This window comes from Rhipicephalus sanguineus, chromosome 7, assembly GCF_013339695.2.
Source record: "Rhipicephalus sanguineus isolate Rsan-2018 chromosome 7, BIME_Rsan_1.4, whole genome shotgun sequence".
Lineage (NCBI taxonomy): Eukaryota > Metazoa > Arthropoda > Arachnida > Ixodida > Ixodidae > Rhipicephalus > Rhipicephalus sanguineus.
The window spans coordinates 161,312,716-161,329,163 of record NC_051182.1 but is presented as its reverse complement, the minus strand read 5'-3'; the positions used below and the strand labels follow the sequence as shown (position 1 = coordinate 161,329,163).

The 16,448-nt window shown below is 42.8% G+C and overlaps 1 protein-coding gene across 5 annotated transcripts in view; it reads right to left on the bottom strand.

Moving 5' to 3' along the window:
- LOC119400429 (TOM1-like protein 2) overlaps positions 1 to 16,448 on the bottom strand; it is a 33,786-nt gene that overhangs the window by 15,668 nt on the left and 1,670 nt on the right. For all 5 annotated transcript variants that reach the window (XR_007417008.1, XM_037667457.2, XM_037667459.2 and 2 more), the window contains exons 2-9: positions 13,526 to 13,610; positions 11,755 to 11,839; positions 8,292 to 8,438; positions 6,282 to 6,416; positions 4,395 to 4,643; positions 3,194 to 3,272; positions 1,565 to 1,695; positions 221 to 296 (exon numbers count right to left, since the gene is read on the bottom strand). Coding sequence is in view for 4 of the 5 variants with exons in the window: in XM_037667457.2 (XP_037523385.1) it covers positions 221 to 296; positions 1,565 to 1,695; positions 3,194 to 3,272; positions 4,395 to 4,643; positions 6,282 to 6,416; positions 8,292 to 8,438; positions 11,755 to 11,839; positions 13,526 to 13,610 (987 nt within the window). In the remaining variant the exon portion in view is untranslated. The remainder of the gene's footprint in view (positions 1 to 220; positions 297 to 1,564; positions 1,696 to 3,193; positions 3,273 to 4,394; positions 4,644 to 6,281; positions 6,417 to 8,291; positions 8,439 to 11,754; positions 11,840 to 13,525; positions 13,611 to 16,448) is intronic.

Genomic DNA, 16,448 nt, shown 5'->3' with positions numbered 1-16,448 from the left:
TAGTGTCAGCCAATCCAGCAACAAGCTTGTGAGACAGAGTATTGTCTACATGTTAATGAGTTGAAATGAATGTGCCCCCCTTGATGTAATGCCCTCTAGGCCCTTGAGGATCAATAAGTTAAATTTACTGAAATAAAACATAGAACTAGGGAGATTAGAATAACGATAACAAAGACTCACGAATTAATTAACAAAGCATTCGTTTCTTTGTCCTTCTTACCAAGCTTCTGGAGATCACTGGTTACATCTGGCTCACCGAGGTCGATCAGAGGTGCCGCATCTGCAGCAGATGAGCTCTGCAAACACACAAAGCACAAGTATCATCATAACAATCATAGGACAGCTTGATTGACTGATTGATCGTGTGAGTGACCTCAGCCTCCGAAAAGAGTACTTCAAGCTAATGCACAGGAACGAGAATTCTACATTAGCCCTGAAGCTCATATAATCTAGCAGTTTTTGAGTTCCTTGGTTTGTCTGGGAGAAGGAAAGAAAGAAAAAAAGAAGGAAAATTGGTGTAGCTTGCACTGGACGCGCAGTGTTAAAGAGACAGCGGAGCTGATGGGCCCCTATGTTAGCAAAACGGCTTTTGCCGTTTTGCTAAGTTTTGCAAATTTTCTTTCTTTCTTCTTCGCTCTGCTTTTTCTGTCTTTTTTTCCTCTGTTTATTTCTATTTATTTATTTCTGTCCCTCTAATTCTTTCTCTTTTCTTCTTTTCTATCTTTCATCCCTTTCTCTCTCTCTATTCCTTGCTTGCTTCCTCCTTCTTTCTATCGTTTCCTCTCTCACTCTATTTCTTCCTCTCTCTATTTCTCTTTTTCATTCTTTCTGTGCTATGCTTCATTCACTTTCCCCTCCTCCTTTCCCTCCTCCAAATCACCACACCTATCGTCCTTGCGCTCGCTTCCCTTCCCCACCCTCTTGCTATACTATACTATACAAGGCTATGCTATGCACTGCTAGCACGCCTGGATCTGGTCATTCCAGCGACTGTAGGCAGCGCCACACTGCCCTCCTCCGAAACTGGTACACGGTGATGTGACCGGCGTTGAAAACATCTCTGCGTTTCTTTAGCGATAGAAAAAATTGTCTGCAGCGAAACTAGAGGGCCCGACAAGCTTTGCTGCTCGAGACGCGCAAGCCTGTGAGATCGCCTGATCACCGTCTCGTCCGCCATTTTGACCTACCCTGGCGTTGCCTATAGTCGCTGGAATGATCGAATAGTCAAGTGGTTAGGACGCTCGCCTTTGGATCGAGAGTACATGAGTTCGAATCACGCCTCGTGAAACATTTTTTGCCAGGAATTTTTCTTTTTATCTTTCTATCTCCTCTCTCTCTCTGCACTCGTTCTCTCACCCACCAGGGTTACTACAGGCCATGCCCGAGAAATCGGCACACATGTTCTGGGAGTGAAGCAGAAGAGGACGAAAATGAAGAGGATGTAGAGGGTGCGTGCCGGCTCAAGTTGATGATCATTTCCGTTTCCGACAGACTAATTATGGTGAGCTTAAACGGCTTCGCTTTTAAAAGAAAGAAAGAAAGAAATATGAGCAGTGGCTGTCACCTCGTTCTGTGCATTGGCCGCGGCCGAAGTGTCCTTGACCTGTCCCGTGACAATGGCCGTCCTCCGCTTCTCAAAGCGCTCGTAACGCAGAAACAGGTTGTTCATGTCGTCGTTGATCCGAAGCAACTCCCCTGTTGTCGACAATGAGAGAGAGAATGCAAAATCCATGCATTCAATTAAATATTTGAAAAACGTTCGCAAGTGTACATGAAAGTCTCTAGATATATTGCACAACTGAAGAACCACCATCTAGTCATCAAACTAATACGTTGCGACTTTTTCGTATCATGAACTATTTCAGTGACTTAACCCTTTGAGGGTTTATGCTGTACATGTACATCATTGTCTGTATGTTTAAAATGCGTGCCTTTTTTGATCATTTCTCTTGTTTGGCATGTGCTGCCACACTTTGGGAATATGTAGAAATTTTTCATGTGTAGATGTCTCTCCATTTTTTTTTCCAAAGCGGTGCACCGGCTTTCACTTGTGCATCCGAGTGAGTGCGTGCGGTGCGGCTGATTTCGGTTTTGCCCTTTGGGTGGTTATCACTTCTCGTGCCCGCAAAGCTGATAGCTGTCCGGTTTTCTAATCTCTTAAAGGGTGACCACTTGTTAACCTCTCATTTACTGCTCTCTGGGGCGCGATTACATCCGTTTCCGTGCGTCGCTATATCACACAAACAATGCCGCCATGGTTGCGTTTCCTGTTTTGGGGACTCGGAAAAACTAACTCTGTCTCGTTGGCGATAAGACGAAGAATTATAATAGCTTTTTCACTTGTTTTGATTTCCGGATGGGCGCGCAACCACACAGTTTTCTTCCATGCGTGCCAGTTGCTCTGCTGCTAGTGAGTCTAGCGGCAGAGTCTAGATTCACTAGCGGCGATTCCTTGGCGATTCGAAGGAATCGCCGCTCGACTGGCGAATCAGAATCTGATTGACTAAATGTCAGCCTGTCATACGAGGAGTTGCGATTCAGATGTTGGTGAGCGAGCGACATCTCAAAAGCGTGCGCACAAAAAATGCCTTTTCCCTCTCCGTGTTTCCACTTGACGACACTTCGTGCACTTAGTTTTGTATGTTTATGTACTACAGACATTTATTGCAACGCATAATTTTTTAATAGTCGTATAGTTTTTTTTAGAATTTATCTTGCTGTTACTCATAAAAAACCACATGCATGTAGCAACACAAAAGATTTTTTTGTCACTTTATGGTCACCCATAAAAGTTTTAGACTATTTTTTTCTTGAATCGATTTGTCCAAAGAATATAATTCAGAATAAAAAAGATACGCATTTTTAGGACACATTTCACGAAAAAAATGGACCCTCAAAGGGTTAATTGTTGCTGATTTTGGTTTTGATTTTAGAAACTGCCATTTCCGGTTACTGTTCTCACGTCTGATAGTCAGACGAGCCTCGACCAATCTCGCGCGGTGCAATAGAACGTTCTACCACCGAACTTGTACGAGATTGTGCCCCTACAAGACTTCTTGACACACAGGCACCACAAAAGTCACATACGTGGCAACAGACACACATAAAGACATCAGAAAGATATTAAGCAGCATCACTATGGCAGGACTGCCCTTCAAGGCTCAATAATGTTTTTAAAAGGAACAGAACGCACCCGTGACTTCTTCGTTGGCCACCTTGTTGATGAGCTCGACAACTCTCGTCTGCATGGCATGGCACGTCTTCTGCAGCTCCTGTGACAATGCAGCGTATTGATAAATGAGCGAGCATTTAATAAATAAGTGAATGAATGAACGAATGAAATATGACTGAGTCGGTCACATAAAGGTTGGCTTCAACATAAATTGTTTTACTGTGATGATCGTTACACAAACACACGTAGCATGTTCATGCTGTTGGAGTTGGTAACAGTTGTTAGTGTGTCATCCAGTCATTCTTTCTGCATCTGGTTTTCTAAGCGAGTTGGTATTCCTTTTCTTGCAGTGAACACAGCAAAACAAACTAAACGTGGAAGAAGCAGGCACTGTGTATGTGTTCATTCCTTCTTGTTCAGCCAGTTGTGCAAGGTTTGGCATAAGAAAATGCAATCCGCCTTTTTCATGACGCCCCTGCGCATGTGTGCATCCCTAGCGGAAAAGTCGCGAAACGTCTCATCATCTTGGAGACTTTGCTTCTGGCAATACCGGTTGTCCCAGCCCCTACCAAACACCTACCAGAGGGCAGCACAGGAAAATGAAAGAGGTGGATTGGGACAGACGTGGGCTCAAGGGTGATGACAGCAGCTAAACCTATTCATGAAAAATGTAAAATGCCTAGGAGAATCTGTGCCAGACTGCAAACACGGAGTAAGACAAGACAGGAGTGCCGACTCCGCTGACGCGTAATGTATTTGCTCGGTACGAGCTGTGCAATGCAGACACAGTGGCCTAACTTGTTTCTTTGCTCACTCCCCCCGCTCCTGTTCATGCTTTCGCACACGCTTTCTCCTCCTCTTATGCTGCTCACAAAGCATAGCATCGCTCGAGGTGCATAGAAATCATTCAACCTGCTCTCATGAGTGCATGCGCTGAATGGTGGAGGTGGGGAGCGTCAAGTGGGGAGGAGATGGTAGGTAAGCAGATGCAGGAACGTGGCGAAACGTGACCGTGCGCCGTTGCTATAGCAACGACAGAGAGAAGCCCCGCCCACGGCTCTGCTCGAGGACGGTGTCTCTCCTCCGCAGCTTTTCTTCATTTGTAGCGCCATCTGGCGAACATGCTGTGATGCACTGAAGAATGTCCCCCTTCCAGACGAACAGAGTCGGCGCTCCTGTCTGATCTTACTCAGTGCTGCAGCGTCAGGTCGCACTCACTCACCTGCAGAAGCTCCCACTCGCTGCGCTGCTCCTGACCGGGCACCAACTCGGTCAGCATCTCACCAAAGACGGTCATGTTACGCTGCACAATGTCCAGCTCCTTGCGCAGCTTGTTCAGCTGCTCGGGTGTGAGGCCCACGGGGCTTGGCGGAAGTGCTCCAGACTCGACCTCGCTCTGAGCCACAGGTCGGCCGTGGGCCGCGTACGGGTTCACCCGAGGCAACGTCGTGGGTGCCGTCAGTGGAACGCTCTGCGGAAAAATTTGCTTGGACAGCTTTTGTTAGCTGCTAAGAAGAAGGCATGTAAACTTTTAAAAATTTTATTATTCTTGTAGTCTTTCTAAAATTGCTGAGAGCCTGCATCAAGACTCTGTGGACTTCAGTCAATACAATTTGATGTTTTATTTGCATCATCTAAGCTTTCCCTGGCCTAATAGTCTGCTTGACTCACTTAGTTGTGTCTAAAATATAAATGAGCCTCTCGGAAAAAAATTTATATTCTTTCATTCTTTTAGGTGCAAGAAATTCAAATGAAACAGCCCAAGCATTTACTAAGCAGGAGTGTTCTCCTGTTTTTTGTTGTGTATGAATAGGAACCTAGACACGGAGTGAGGCGGAAATCATTTTTACGATGCCAACTCAAAAGGATCTTCATGACAATATCAAACCTGAAGCAGATAAGCGCAGGTGCGGGCAACACAGCAGCAAATTGGGTGAACCGGAAACACTCCTAGCCAACAAGCTGTGGCAGCAACCATAGCAGAACCAAAAAAATCAGTTCTTACAGTTGCCAAGAGGTAAACAACAATCTTTTTTAGAACACACGAGAGTAGCAAGGCGACGCCAGGCAGCAATTTGTTCGAAATGAATGCGTTGTCTCCCTCCTACACGTACGGCAGTGGCTTTCAAACGGTTAAGTTTGAATTTTCATTAAGGAGATTAGAGATGAACATAAGACAAACATGTTGATGATTAACCCTTTCCTATGCGACCTATGAAGAACTGCCGTTAGATGCACCAAATTTACACATTATTCAAGGCACTCGATATGGCATTGGAAAAAAATAATGTCATAATAGGTTGATTTATGTGTTTTATAATAATTAACCTTAATTAAATTGGAATCAAATAGTATGTATTTATCCCAAAGTCACTCATTTTATGTTTTTGCATAAATAGAATCAAATCTCAGGCTAGAAATGTAGTCCAATCTTGCTTTCGGTTATGTTTATTTTGAGCAAAGAAAAATTATACTTTTGACGTCACTCCTAAAGCTGCACATCGAAAAAACTCTTCGAACACGGTAGTGCCTTCAGCAAAGTGATCATATGCAACAGTACACTGCAAAATTAACTCAAATGAACACACATTTATTAAGCAGAAAGTTCAATTATTCGAAGCCTATTGGTATCTTGGCCTTTCTTAGCCACTTGTCGACACAACTAGAAAAGACAAGTTGTGTACGCAGATGTGTACAAAGCGTCTCAAAGGGTTAAACTGCCAGCCAAACATCAGCAAATTGTCCAGCAATTGCAGTTATCGTTCCTTGCGAGCCTGAAAATAGAATGTATCGCAGATTCCATAAGAGGATGGTTGTTTGGGCTAGTTGGTATCTACTCATTGCTACGATACTGAATACCGTTTAGAGGACGAGGGCAGAACTCCACAAACAAAAGCGCAAACTTTCGACAAATGATGTTTTTCTACATATGCGTGTGTGACATACATTGAGCCCCTTCTTGACATGTGTGATATGTGTTCCGCAGTTCTGTCCTCGTCCTATAAACGGTGCGCTATAACGTAGCAATGTGCAGATTCCAAACACATAAAAGCACGCTAGTAGCAGCTTCACCACGACAGCGTGAAAGTTCCTGCTAGGACGTTCTCACCCTCTGCGGTGTGTAGATGGGCGCCATGGAGTCCAGGTCCGTCATGGGGAACTCGACACCCTTGTTCTTGAGGTCGGTGTACACCTGGACGACACCCTGCATGTCCGGGTGGGTGCGGAATGCGTCTGCCCAACTCTGAAACATGCAAACAAGGCCTATGTTAACTGGCTGCCAACTTGTCACCGCAAAACAGGGGTCGGAATGTTCAAACAGTGCCTTGCACTTGCAGGTGAAAAAAAAAAATGGTGGTGATTTAGTGGCAAATGCAAAAAAATGCATTGGCATTACATTTAGTTACTTCTAATTACCGTTAATTACCTTGATAGTTTGCACTGGCCTGTGCTGGTATTGCTATATATATATATATATATGGATGAAAGAAGGGAATTTTACTCATTTCTTTTTGTTTGGCACAACCTTAAAGGGGTGGTGCCATCATATTTCGAGGCTATAACAAGCCTGTTGTGGGTTTCCTCTGTATGCAAGGACACTCCACACGAAGGGTCGGACACAGCAAACGTTTAGAATATATTTTAATTCACTTCCAAAGTGTACCTAAATGCCCATTCTCCCGATCGAAACCCATCGCTAGCGCGCCAACTCTGACGTAGATGTATAGGAAAGGCAACGAAAGTTGTAGTGACGTCACACCAGATCTGCTGTAGTGACGTGAGTGACCTCCGGACCTCCGCAACGTACGTACCGGCTGTAGTGAACTAGAATATATTCTAGTTCACTATAGTACCAACAAAGCATCGGTTGCTACATCACTCGCCGAGTTTCGATCGCCTCCTGGTTAGGTGCGTCACAGCCTTGTGTGGTCACGTGACCAAGCCTCCTACACTTCTACGTCACTGCCTAACCTCGGCGCCCAGAAACCGAAACCGAAAGTTGTGCACATCAAAAGGCGATAATAAATTATTTAGCGAGAATACATTAATCTTGGTGCGTGCATTATGCTTCCCGGAGCTATAGGAAACGCTTACAGCAAAGAACGTGCAAGCCACAAACATGATGGCACCACCCCTTTAATTAAAACCAGCAGATAATAAAGCTAAGGGAGGTATAGGGGATGTTAATTGTACACCTTTAAGTGATATAGATGAGAAAAAATTGGAGTGGACGAAAAGACAACTTGCCGCCAGCAGGGACCGAACCTGTATATGGTTGCCTTCACACAGCAGGCTTCAAACAAACTTGTACACTTTTTTTTCCCTTTTGGCCTTCCTAATGCGAATGCATTAAAAACACTGTCTTGGAGTCTTACTGCAGCATGCGTCATGTTTAGCAGCAGTGTGCCACAGCAATTTAAACTATGTATTTTATATAGGCAGTTGTACCATTTACATATATGTTAAAATATTTATTGAAAGTTTTAACTGTGCAGTCAAATGAAGCTAACGGACAATGGAGTAAGACGAAGTGTTGGAACTCAAGTATTAAGAAAAAATGAAAGTGCCAAAAAAGAAACAAAAAAGAATAAAGAAACTGTTGCAGATGGGTGTCAAACCCACAACTTCAATTTGATGTGTGTTATGCATCATCACTGAGCTGCAGTGGTGGCTGTCCTGCCTCGTCTACTTTCTGATACACTTATGTATGTGTAGCAAATTTCATGCAAGAGTGTTAGCCACCGGTGCTGTCAGCCATGGCAGTGGATGGGCAACTTCCATAATAGACATCCCATAGTATGTGAACTTGGGAACTGTAAAAATAACTTCGTGGAATAACTAACAGCGCAACAGAGTACGAACAGTACAAGAAAAGGACACGGCGCTGTGTCTTTTTCTTCTACTGTCCGTATACCAACTCTGTTGTGCTGTTAGTTATTCCACGATGAACATCCACCAACTGGCCCAACTCGCAATTATGCTTAAACATTACTTTGCAAATAAACGACTGCCCACAGTGCCCATGTGCACCAACAACAACATCCCGCAAGTCGCACGTGCCAACACGTTCCAGTCAGGTTTGTTCTCCACTGTACTACGAGCAATCTCATCTGCGTACCTGTATGAGACTGAGCACCTTCTCCTGCACAGCAGTGGGTGGGTCATTCTTGGGTCCAATCATCTTGACCAGATCTTGGATGAAGTCCTTCTGCGACACCAGCAGGTGAAACCGACGGCCGCAGTTCTTAACACACGTCTCCAGAACCTGCAGACGGGCGTCAGCAACACTGTCACCAAAGATACATTTGAACAATATCGAAACAATCTCCACGAGTACCAACTTAACATCCCATGCATGTAAACATCACCATAGCGATAGATTGTGCTTGTTCGTTCACATGCATAGTTTCTATAAATGCTCTGACAAATTCGCAGAATGCAGGAAACCAAGACGAGAACACACGTTTACAGGATGAAGTGCTTTTTCCTGTAAACCCGTGTTCCTGTCTTGTTTCTTTCGTTTGCGACCGTCAGTGCCTTCCCGGAAGCTATCACCAAAGATGGTTGACCTACACCCTCTTGAATGCGGTACAAAATCAATATCTTGTTGTGAAACAACCAAATTATCACTAATCTTATCTTGTTTGTCTATGTTCTAGGCACGGCACACATTTTCCAAATGAGGGATTGATTATTCTGCCATTGCGAATCGAGAAGACATACCATTCCACCAAACCAAGAGCTGTAAGATCCTTGCTTGAACTAAGTGCCCCGAAAATCATATTAGTAGTACAGTAGACTCTCTTGTTAAACAGAACACGATGGGGCTGGGAAAGATATGTTCGGTTTAACAGGAGTGCCATTTAGTGAGAGATGAACAGAGGTGCACAATTCAAACACGAAACCAATCATATTGGAGGTAGTCGTTCCAATTAAGCAGCAATTCCATTGAGATTTCCATTTACTAAGAGTTTACTGTACATAGAGATGAACACAAAAGTGCACAACCGTACTCACTACTGATTTTATACTTGAAAAGGTTTTTACCAAGCAACCATTATTATTATTATTATTATTATTATTATTATTATTATTATTATTATTATTATTATACCTGAACAGAAAAACATAGCACTCTTATTCCTTCCTGGTCACATTTTACAGGCATAGTCCCCACAACCTGTGAATGCAATCGCAAGGCACGTCTGCCAGTGGGCTTCTACTAGAACAGGTGTTCCAACTACGAGGCAATAAAAGGTTTCCTCGTCACCACAAATGCGGCTGCAGCTGTCATCGGCAGACTGCAGGCAGCCTCTAAATGGCCCGTTCCCAATGCACCTAACTTTCACAACGTCTCTGCTGAGTAATACTTGTTTCTTATTTGCCTTGCGCTTACTATGCATGCGCACGCCCTAGTGACATCGCTTCAAAGTGTGGATATTCCCTTTAACTGTGTATTTTCTTCCATTTATTAATCTATCTATTTATTTACGCGATACTGCAGACCTTCTCGGTCCAAGCAAGATGGGTAAAAATAAAGTGCAAAAATAAATTACTTTGTACAAATAAGGCTTTACACAAACATTTATGACACTCAAGCATGAAAATATACAGATGTATGCACTTTGAGTGTATTGCCTCTAAAAAAACTTCTCGAAATGCACCTGGAAAGAACTATCTAGCAATCCTTAAAAACATTATTGATGTCTTCGCTTATATTCCGAGAAGCGAGAACTTTTTAGGCAGAGAGTTCAAATCATGAATTGTTCTTGGAAAGAATGAGAATTTGTGTTTAGTTGCTAAGTGAGAAGATAAGCTCTAGTTGTGTGCGTGTTGTGTTTTTTGTGTTAAAGATACATACATAATGTTTACAGTGTTAAGAAATTTTCATCGTAACTAGCAAAACTGGGCATAACACTGCGTAAGGTGAAACCATGACTAACAAAATGTTTCCTTTGGTTTAGTTTGTAACGCTTAACCGTAGTTCTTTCAATATGGAGTTCTTTACTGTAAAAACAATCCAAGCACAACTGTGGTACCAGCCTCTTCAACAACACTGCTGCTTCAGCATAATTATAGCAGAACAATGGTTTGCTCAGCTAGTTGGTGATTCGTTTTGTTGTGGCCAACATTGCTAAACAGAACAAGCAACCTAGCGCAAAGGAATAGGAAAACATACAAAGTACATTGTACATCATCGTTTCCTGGTGTTCAGTTCATTTGGCACTGTCTTTCACAATAAAATGTTACAGTATTTGGTTACCACCTTTTCTGAGCATTAGCTCTCTGACCTTGCACATTTCTGCTATTTTTTTTCTTTTTTATTCGTTGGAAACTAGCCTTCACTCATGAGCCCGGGTCTTGGCATATTGCTTGTATGCTGTATTTCAATAAAACTAATAATAATTGCTGGGTTTAACGTCCCAAAGCCCCGATATGATTATGAGCGACGCCGTAGTGGAAGGTTCCGCAAACTTAGACCACCTGGGGTTCTTTAACGTGCACATAAATCTAAGTACATGAGCCTCAAACACTTTCGCCTCCATCGAAAATGCGGTGGAGGCGACCGGGATTTGATCTTGTGACTTGTGGGTTGAATTTTGATAAAACAAAAATGCCAGTACTGGAACACACCATATGTTGTGCAAAGCAGGCAAGGCCTACAAACAAGCAAGAGGAAAGCAACACATTTCGGGCATTCATCGACAACACTGTATATACTTTAACAACGTGCTCTGGAAGCTATGCAACTTCACGTGGTATCCACAGTTAGAGGCTATACAAATGATACCAATGAACGAGTTACAAAACGGCAACGATGCAATCTGGCAGTAGGTGTTAATGTGCACAATTTCAGGATATTCTGCCACGTGCATAGCCTAGCAATGTGTACACTGACGAACAAATTGAAAAAAAAAAAAAGGAACAGTTGAAGGATGACTCATGGGAGAGACGCGCAAAACACAAAAAGAATGTACAGCACCACAAATAACGCTTGTGACAACTCTATGCAGTCAGAACAGATAATGAAACATGCGTTATCATGGGGATATTTCGGTGCAGTTATCTAATCTAGGCTGCAAGGGCATACCTGACGGCCACACAGCGCGCAATGATGCAATTGTACACTTTTTGCCATGTATTCGTCGCCAGCCTTTGGCTATATGTCAAAACAATTGTAACTTATTTATTTATTTACAAAATGCCTGCGTTTACTCGAAGTCATTATCGCAGGAGAGTAAGTTTTAGTACCTAAATGTTACATTTTTTACAGTAAAAGGCAATGATATATATAAAACGAGGCTAACGTTAAGGTAAACAAGGGGAAACAGGCAATAGGTAACAACCTCAATGGTGACAAAAAATTCAAACAAAACAACAATGATAGTACATTATCAGAAACACAGTCAGGAATAAAAATCATGACTGTTAGATACAGAAACGCACTCTTGTGGCAACATGTTTCAGTCTTGTACAGCTTGTGGGAAAAAATGATTACGAAAAAGCGTGATTAAATTGTACACTCTGTGTCAAGTGAAACTGAACCAAGGTTAGAAGGTGTGAGTAAGGTTTGTACTCACGGTGAGAGCGTACATGACGACGGTGTAGTTCTTGCCCGCATTCTGCATGAGCCTCTTGCGTATCGCCCGGATGGCATCCTTTGGCCTGGGAGAAACGGTTAAGAGAATTTGAAAGTAATGAACGAGTGCTTATTGTCGACACAAAAGCAAATGAAGCTGGGAGTAGTACTACATTTCCCGCCAAAGGATGGAGAAGGACGTTCACATAATTCGCTTATTTTAAAACAAATGTCATTTCCTAGACTGAAAAAATGTGCAGACATAATGAAGCATGGCGAAAAACCCCTTTTATATAAACTTTCTTGCAGAAATAACACTCACACCACAGTGACCTCACTGATTCACATTAAAAACAAGCTTAAAGGGGCCATGACATGGTCGCGCAACAATTTGCGGGTTTCAACAAAAAATACAAGTAGGGGGTCTATTGTGCCTATACCTATATGAAAAATGAACTGAAAAAGAAATATTTCAGTGGAAAATAATTAAGCCCTAGAAGTCACCGGCTATAAGCTCCACCCATCGGCAGCATATTGCCACGGCGTTTGTGATGTCACGTGCTGCGTGGAGTGGAGCCGTTGTCTTCTACCAAAATTTCAGCCCCTGCAAACTGTTCAACTTCAATGCCAAGCTGAACAAAGCTGAAATGGCTTGACTGCACATGCAGCTTGTTACGTCACGACTCACGAGTGTGCCAGTGTTGCCTGACGCACAGGCAGCTTGCATGTTTATAAAAATATTCAATTATAAATTAAGTGCTCGACCAAATTTGCTAAAATTTCACCAGCTTGTTTATGAACGCATAATGATTAACCCACGTAACACGGATTATGATAGAAAATTGGGTGTCACAGCCTCTTTAAGTGTTATTTTGGATGTGGATACGGAGACTACGGACCAAGTTTGCCTTTTCTTCTTAATGTCAGCTAGCATGTGGGCTACACCTGTTTGTTCTCTAATCCACTCTGCTATCTTCCTGTCTCTTAATGTTATGCCTAACATTTTTTTTGTTCTATCGCACGACGCATGTTTAACTTATTCTCGAGATTCTTTGTTACCACATATGTTTCGGCACCATGTGTCAGTACAGGCAGCACACAGTGGTTGCACACTTTCCACTTTAGGGACACTGGTGAATTGTCTGTAATTATTTAGGAATGCCTGCTGTAAGCGCTCCAGCCCATCCTTATTCTTCAGTGAATATTATAATGAAGTGAAACAAATCGAGGAAAAATGAGAGGACAACTGGTTCATGACAACTGACGTGAACCCAGTGGGCCACTCTAGTACTCATACTGCAACTTTTTTCAGGTTCTTTTTTTTTTTCCACACAGCCACAGATTGTAGCAGCCTACCACACCAAATCGCCGCCCTAACCAGCGCACCCACGTTCATAGAAGAAATTATGGATCATTTTTCAGGATAAAAACTACTGGATGTCATTTTCATTATTCCTGCTGCTTGTATAGCTTATGCGAAACTATGTACCCATATTACTCACGTGTGGCGTGTTTAATAATACACTAATACCCCTGCGATTTATAGCTAATGTATAATCAACATATGTGTACCCACTCCTTATGTGTTGCCCCTGTTGTGCTTCTAAGGTAATAAAATGAAACGAAATGAAATCAGAGGAAATGACCACCTCTGAATCAGGCGAATCATGCAAGAGCCAACAATGAAATACAATGTCATTGTAATCATTACGAGGTGAAAGTGGATTAGAGATGTAAATACTGCACAAAGGCTGGTGGCAAAACGACATTACCCTTCATCGGTGTCGTTAACGAGGTCGCATATCTCCATGTTGAGTGCCCAATTCTCCGAGGCCAGCGAGGCATCTGTCGCTTGCTCTGCAACAAACACCCATAGGGGATCTTAGAACTCAGCATAAAACGTTCACAGCTGAAATGACAATCTTGCTCAGCATAATTTTACTAGCCTCCAAAAAGAGGCTAGTAAAATTATTAAGAAGGAAGGCTCCTCAAATAGACCTCACCGCTATGCTAGAATAAAAATGTAAATAAGTCACAAGTTACCACTGTTACTAGCAAGGGTTTCCCCTGGAATTGAAGCTAGGGTGTGTGTCTAAATGTCAAGGGGCTGACAAGTGGTAGTTGTTTTGGAATTTTTTTTATATGTGTTGATTTGGATGTGTAGGACTAAAGCCAAGTTTCTGGCTCCGACACACATGACAAAGATCGTGAGGAATTGGGACTTTATACAAGGAATAGAGCCGTGCTTATGAACACACGGGACTGAAGAACATGAGACTACGTATTGTGGTAGAACTTAATTCATTTTTTGCTGCTAGATGCAACGTTTAGCCGAATATGTACAGATGCATGTGCTGTGCCCACCTACTTCTTCGCACTCTATTAAACAAATTTTCCCATCCCAAATTAAGGAGGTGCTATCAGAAAAACAAGGGGGTGTGTAGAATGGTATATAATAACAATTGTTGAGGTCTCACATCTTAAAACCATGATATGATTACAAGAGACGCTGTAGTGGAGGGCTCTCGAAATTTTGACCACCTGGGTCCTAAATCTAAGCACACGGGCTTCCAGCATTTTGCCTCCATCGAACTGCAGCCGGGATTCGATCCCACGACCTTTGGGTGAGCAGTCAAGCAACATAACCAATAGACCACCACGGCAGGTATGGGGGTGCGTAGCAAAATCTCTGGATTTATTAGGCTCGATGAAAGAGTGACGAGCTGGCAAGCACCCATTGGAACCAGCATTTCAAAAACAGGAGTTCCATTGAAAGGCCCATTGCCAGGTTCCAGCATTGAAAAAAACAACAACAAAAAAACAAGTACAGCACCTAGATTACTTGGGGCAATCGCGTCTGCAAAGTATGGAATGGTTGTGTAGTATAGGAACAATTAACGTTACACACGAAACACTGCACGTGGTTCCTACCAAGGGAGCTGAGCTTCAAGAGGCAGAGTGACAGCCACACACAGGCATGTTCTTGGCAAAAGGCAATGCTCGGAAAAGTCAGTGACCATGGTCAAATAAGAAGCTTGCAATGCTGTCACTAGAGGCATGCATGAATCAAAATGGAATGAAAGAAAAAAAAAAAAAACAAAGATGGTGGGGCACTTCATGAAACAAGACATGCTCCCTTGGATTGACAAGGAGTTTCATAGTTACTGACCACTGTAGAAATTTAGTTCTGCAAGTTCTCCAGCGTATTGCAATCTAATTTTCACATGAAGCACAAACATTTTGTGTGTGTGAAGACACACACACAAAAAGAAATACATAAAATAATGCCCGACTGCTGTAGTTATCCTGGAACGACATTTCGAGGCTATGCTCCGAATAAAACTCCTGCCGTCGGAAGCTAGTGCTTGTATTCAAAACGCTGCTTAAAACTAAGCCGCAGCAACTGAGCATTGGCAGCCATTATTGCTTATGCATTCCTGTTTAACATTTATGTATATCTAAAAAAATGATGCGAAATTAACTCGCCCAATGGGGCATGCTTTTAACAGAAGCATGTGCTCATTCTCAAGCACCTTAATGCTTTGTTTATAAAACAACCTTGCAAAAAACTTTTCATCCGTTCAATTTTAGACAGGCACATGCCAGGTCAGCTGTTTAAACCAGCTGCAGCTGGCACTCCTGTACAAACACAGATTTCAAAAAAGCACGTTACTAGAGCAGCAGTCTGTCATGATGTGCAGCCGGATTCATAGTTGGGCGGAGTAGCATGGTAACATCTGTAGCGTGAAAAAGAGTCAGATGCAAATGAGGCACACGCGAGGGGTGCTGTCCTGTATTCTTGCATATCAGCACTCGACCCATGCGCCTCATCTGCGTCTGTTTCTACTACAACAAATTATCTTATGAATTGGACAGGATAGAATTTAGACAGCTCGGAAAAAAGTTCTGTTCACAGTGGAGGATAATGCTGCACAGCCGGCAACCTCCGTTTCAGTATACACAGACGGAGGAAATCTGCGCAGATGTGATTTCCTGTTCGTTTGTCGAGTGTTTTCACTTTCCTTGGTGTGTCCTTGTTGTTTATTAAGAGAAGACAAATAATGCGAAAGAGCCTTGCAGTCAGTGAAGCCCCAATCACGAATCAAAACCACTCTCTGCTTTCCATTGAATCTCATGTTCAAACAGATCTTCCAAGAGCACAGTCACTTATATAAGAAAAGCAGACAGTAAGGGACAGTGCTTCAAAGATCGGTTCAAATATGAACCTAAACCAACTAGCCCTACCTGCCATCCTGTTCCATCAAACGTGTCAAGTGATCCATAGTCTACAGACCTGCTTATGTATGAGTGCAGATGTGTTTAAGCACAACCTAAAAAAGGCATGCCGATGTAGGTTTATTTTCCTACTGTGCTTGTTTTCACTACGTCATGATTTCCACTGACCTATTACAGTAGAAGCTAGTCGATATGTTCTCATTTCGTGCAGAGGTCAACACACTTGTCTAGAACACTGGAACGGCGCGCTACAGACTGAACTGATTACGTTTGCTGATTACACTTGGTTTCAAAGAGCCCAAATTGTAGCAGGCATGACCGCTTAGGATGAATACTCAAGGATGAGCTATCTCAAACTACTTGTTATAGAGATACACGGTGCCGGAGCGTGTTGGAACGTGACAAAGCTTCTAGACAAGTGTGTTGACTTCTGTAAAACTTCGCAGTGCCAACGTTCAC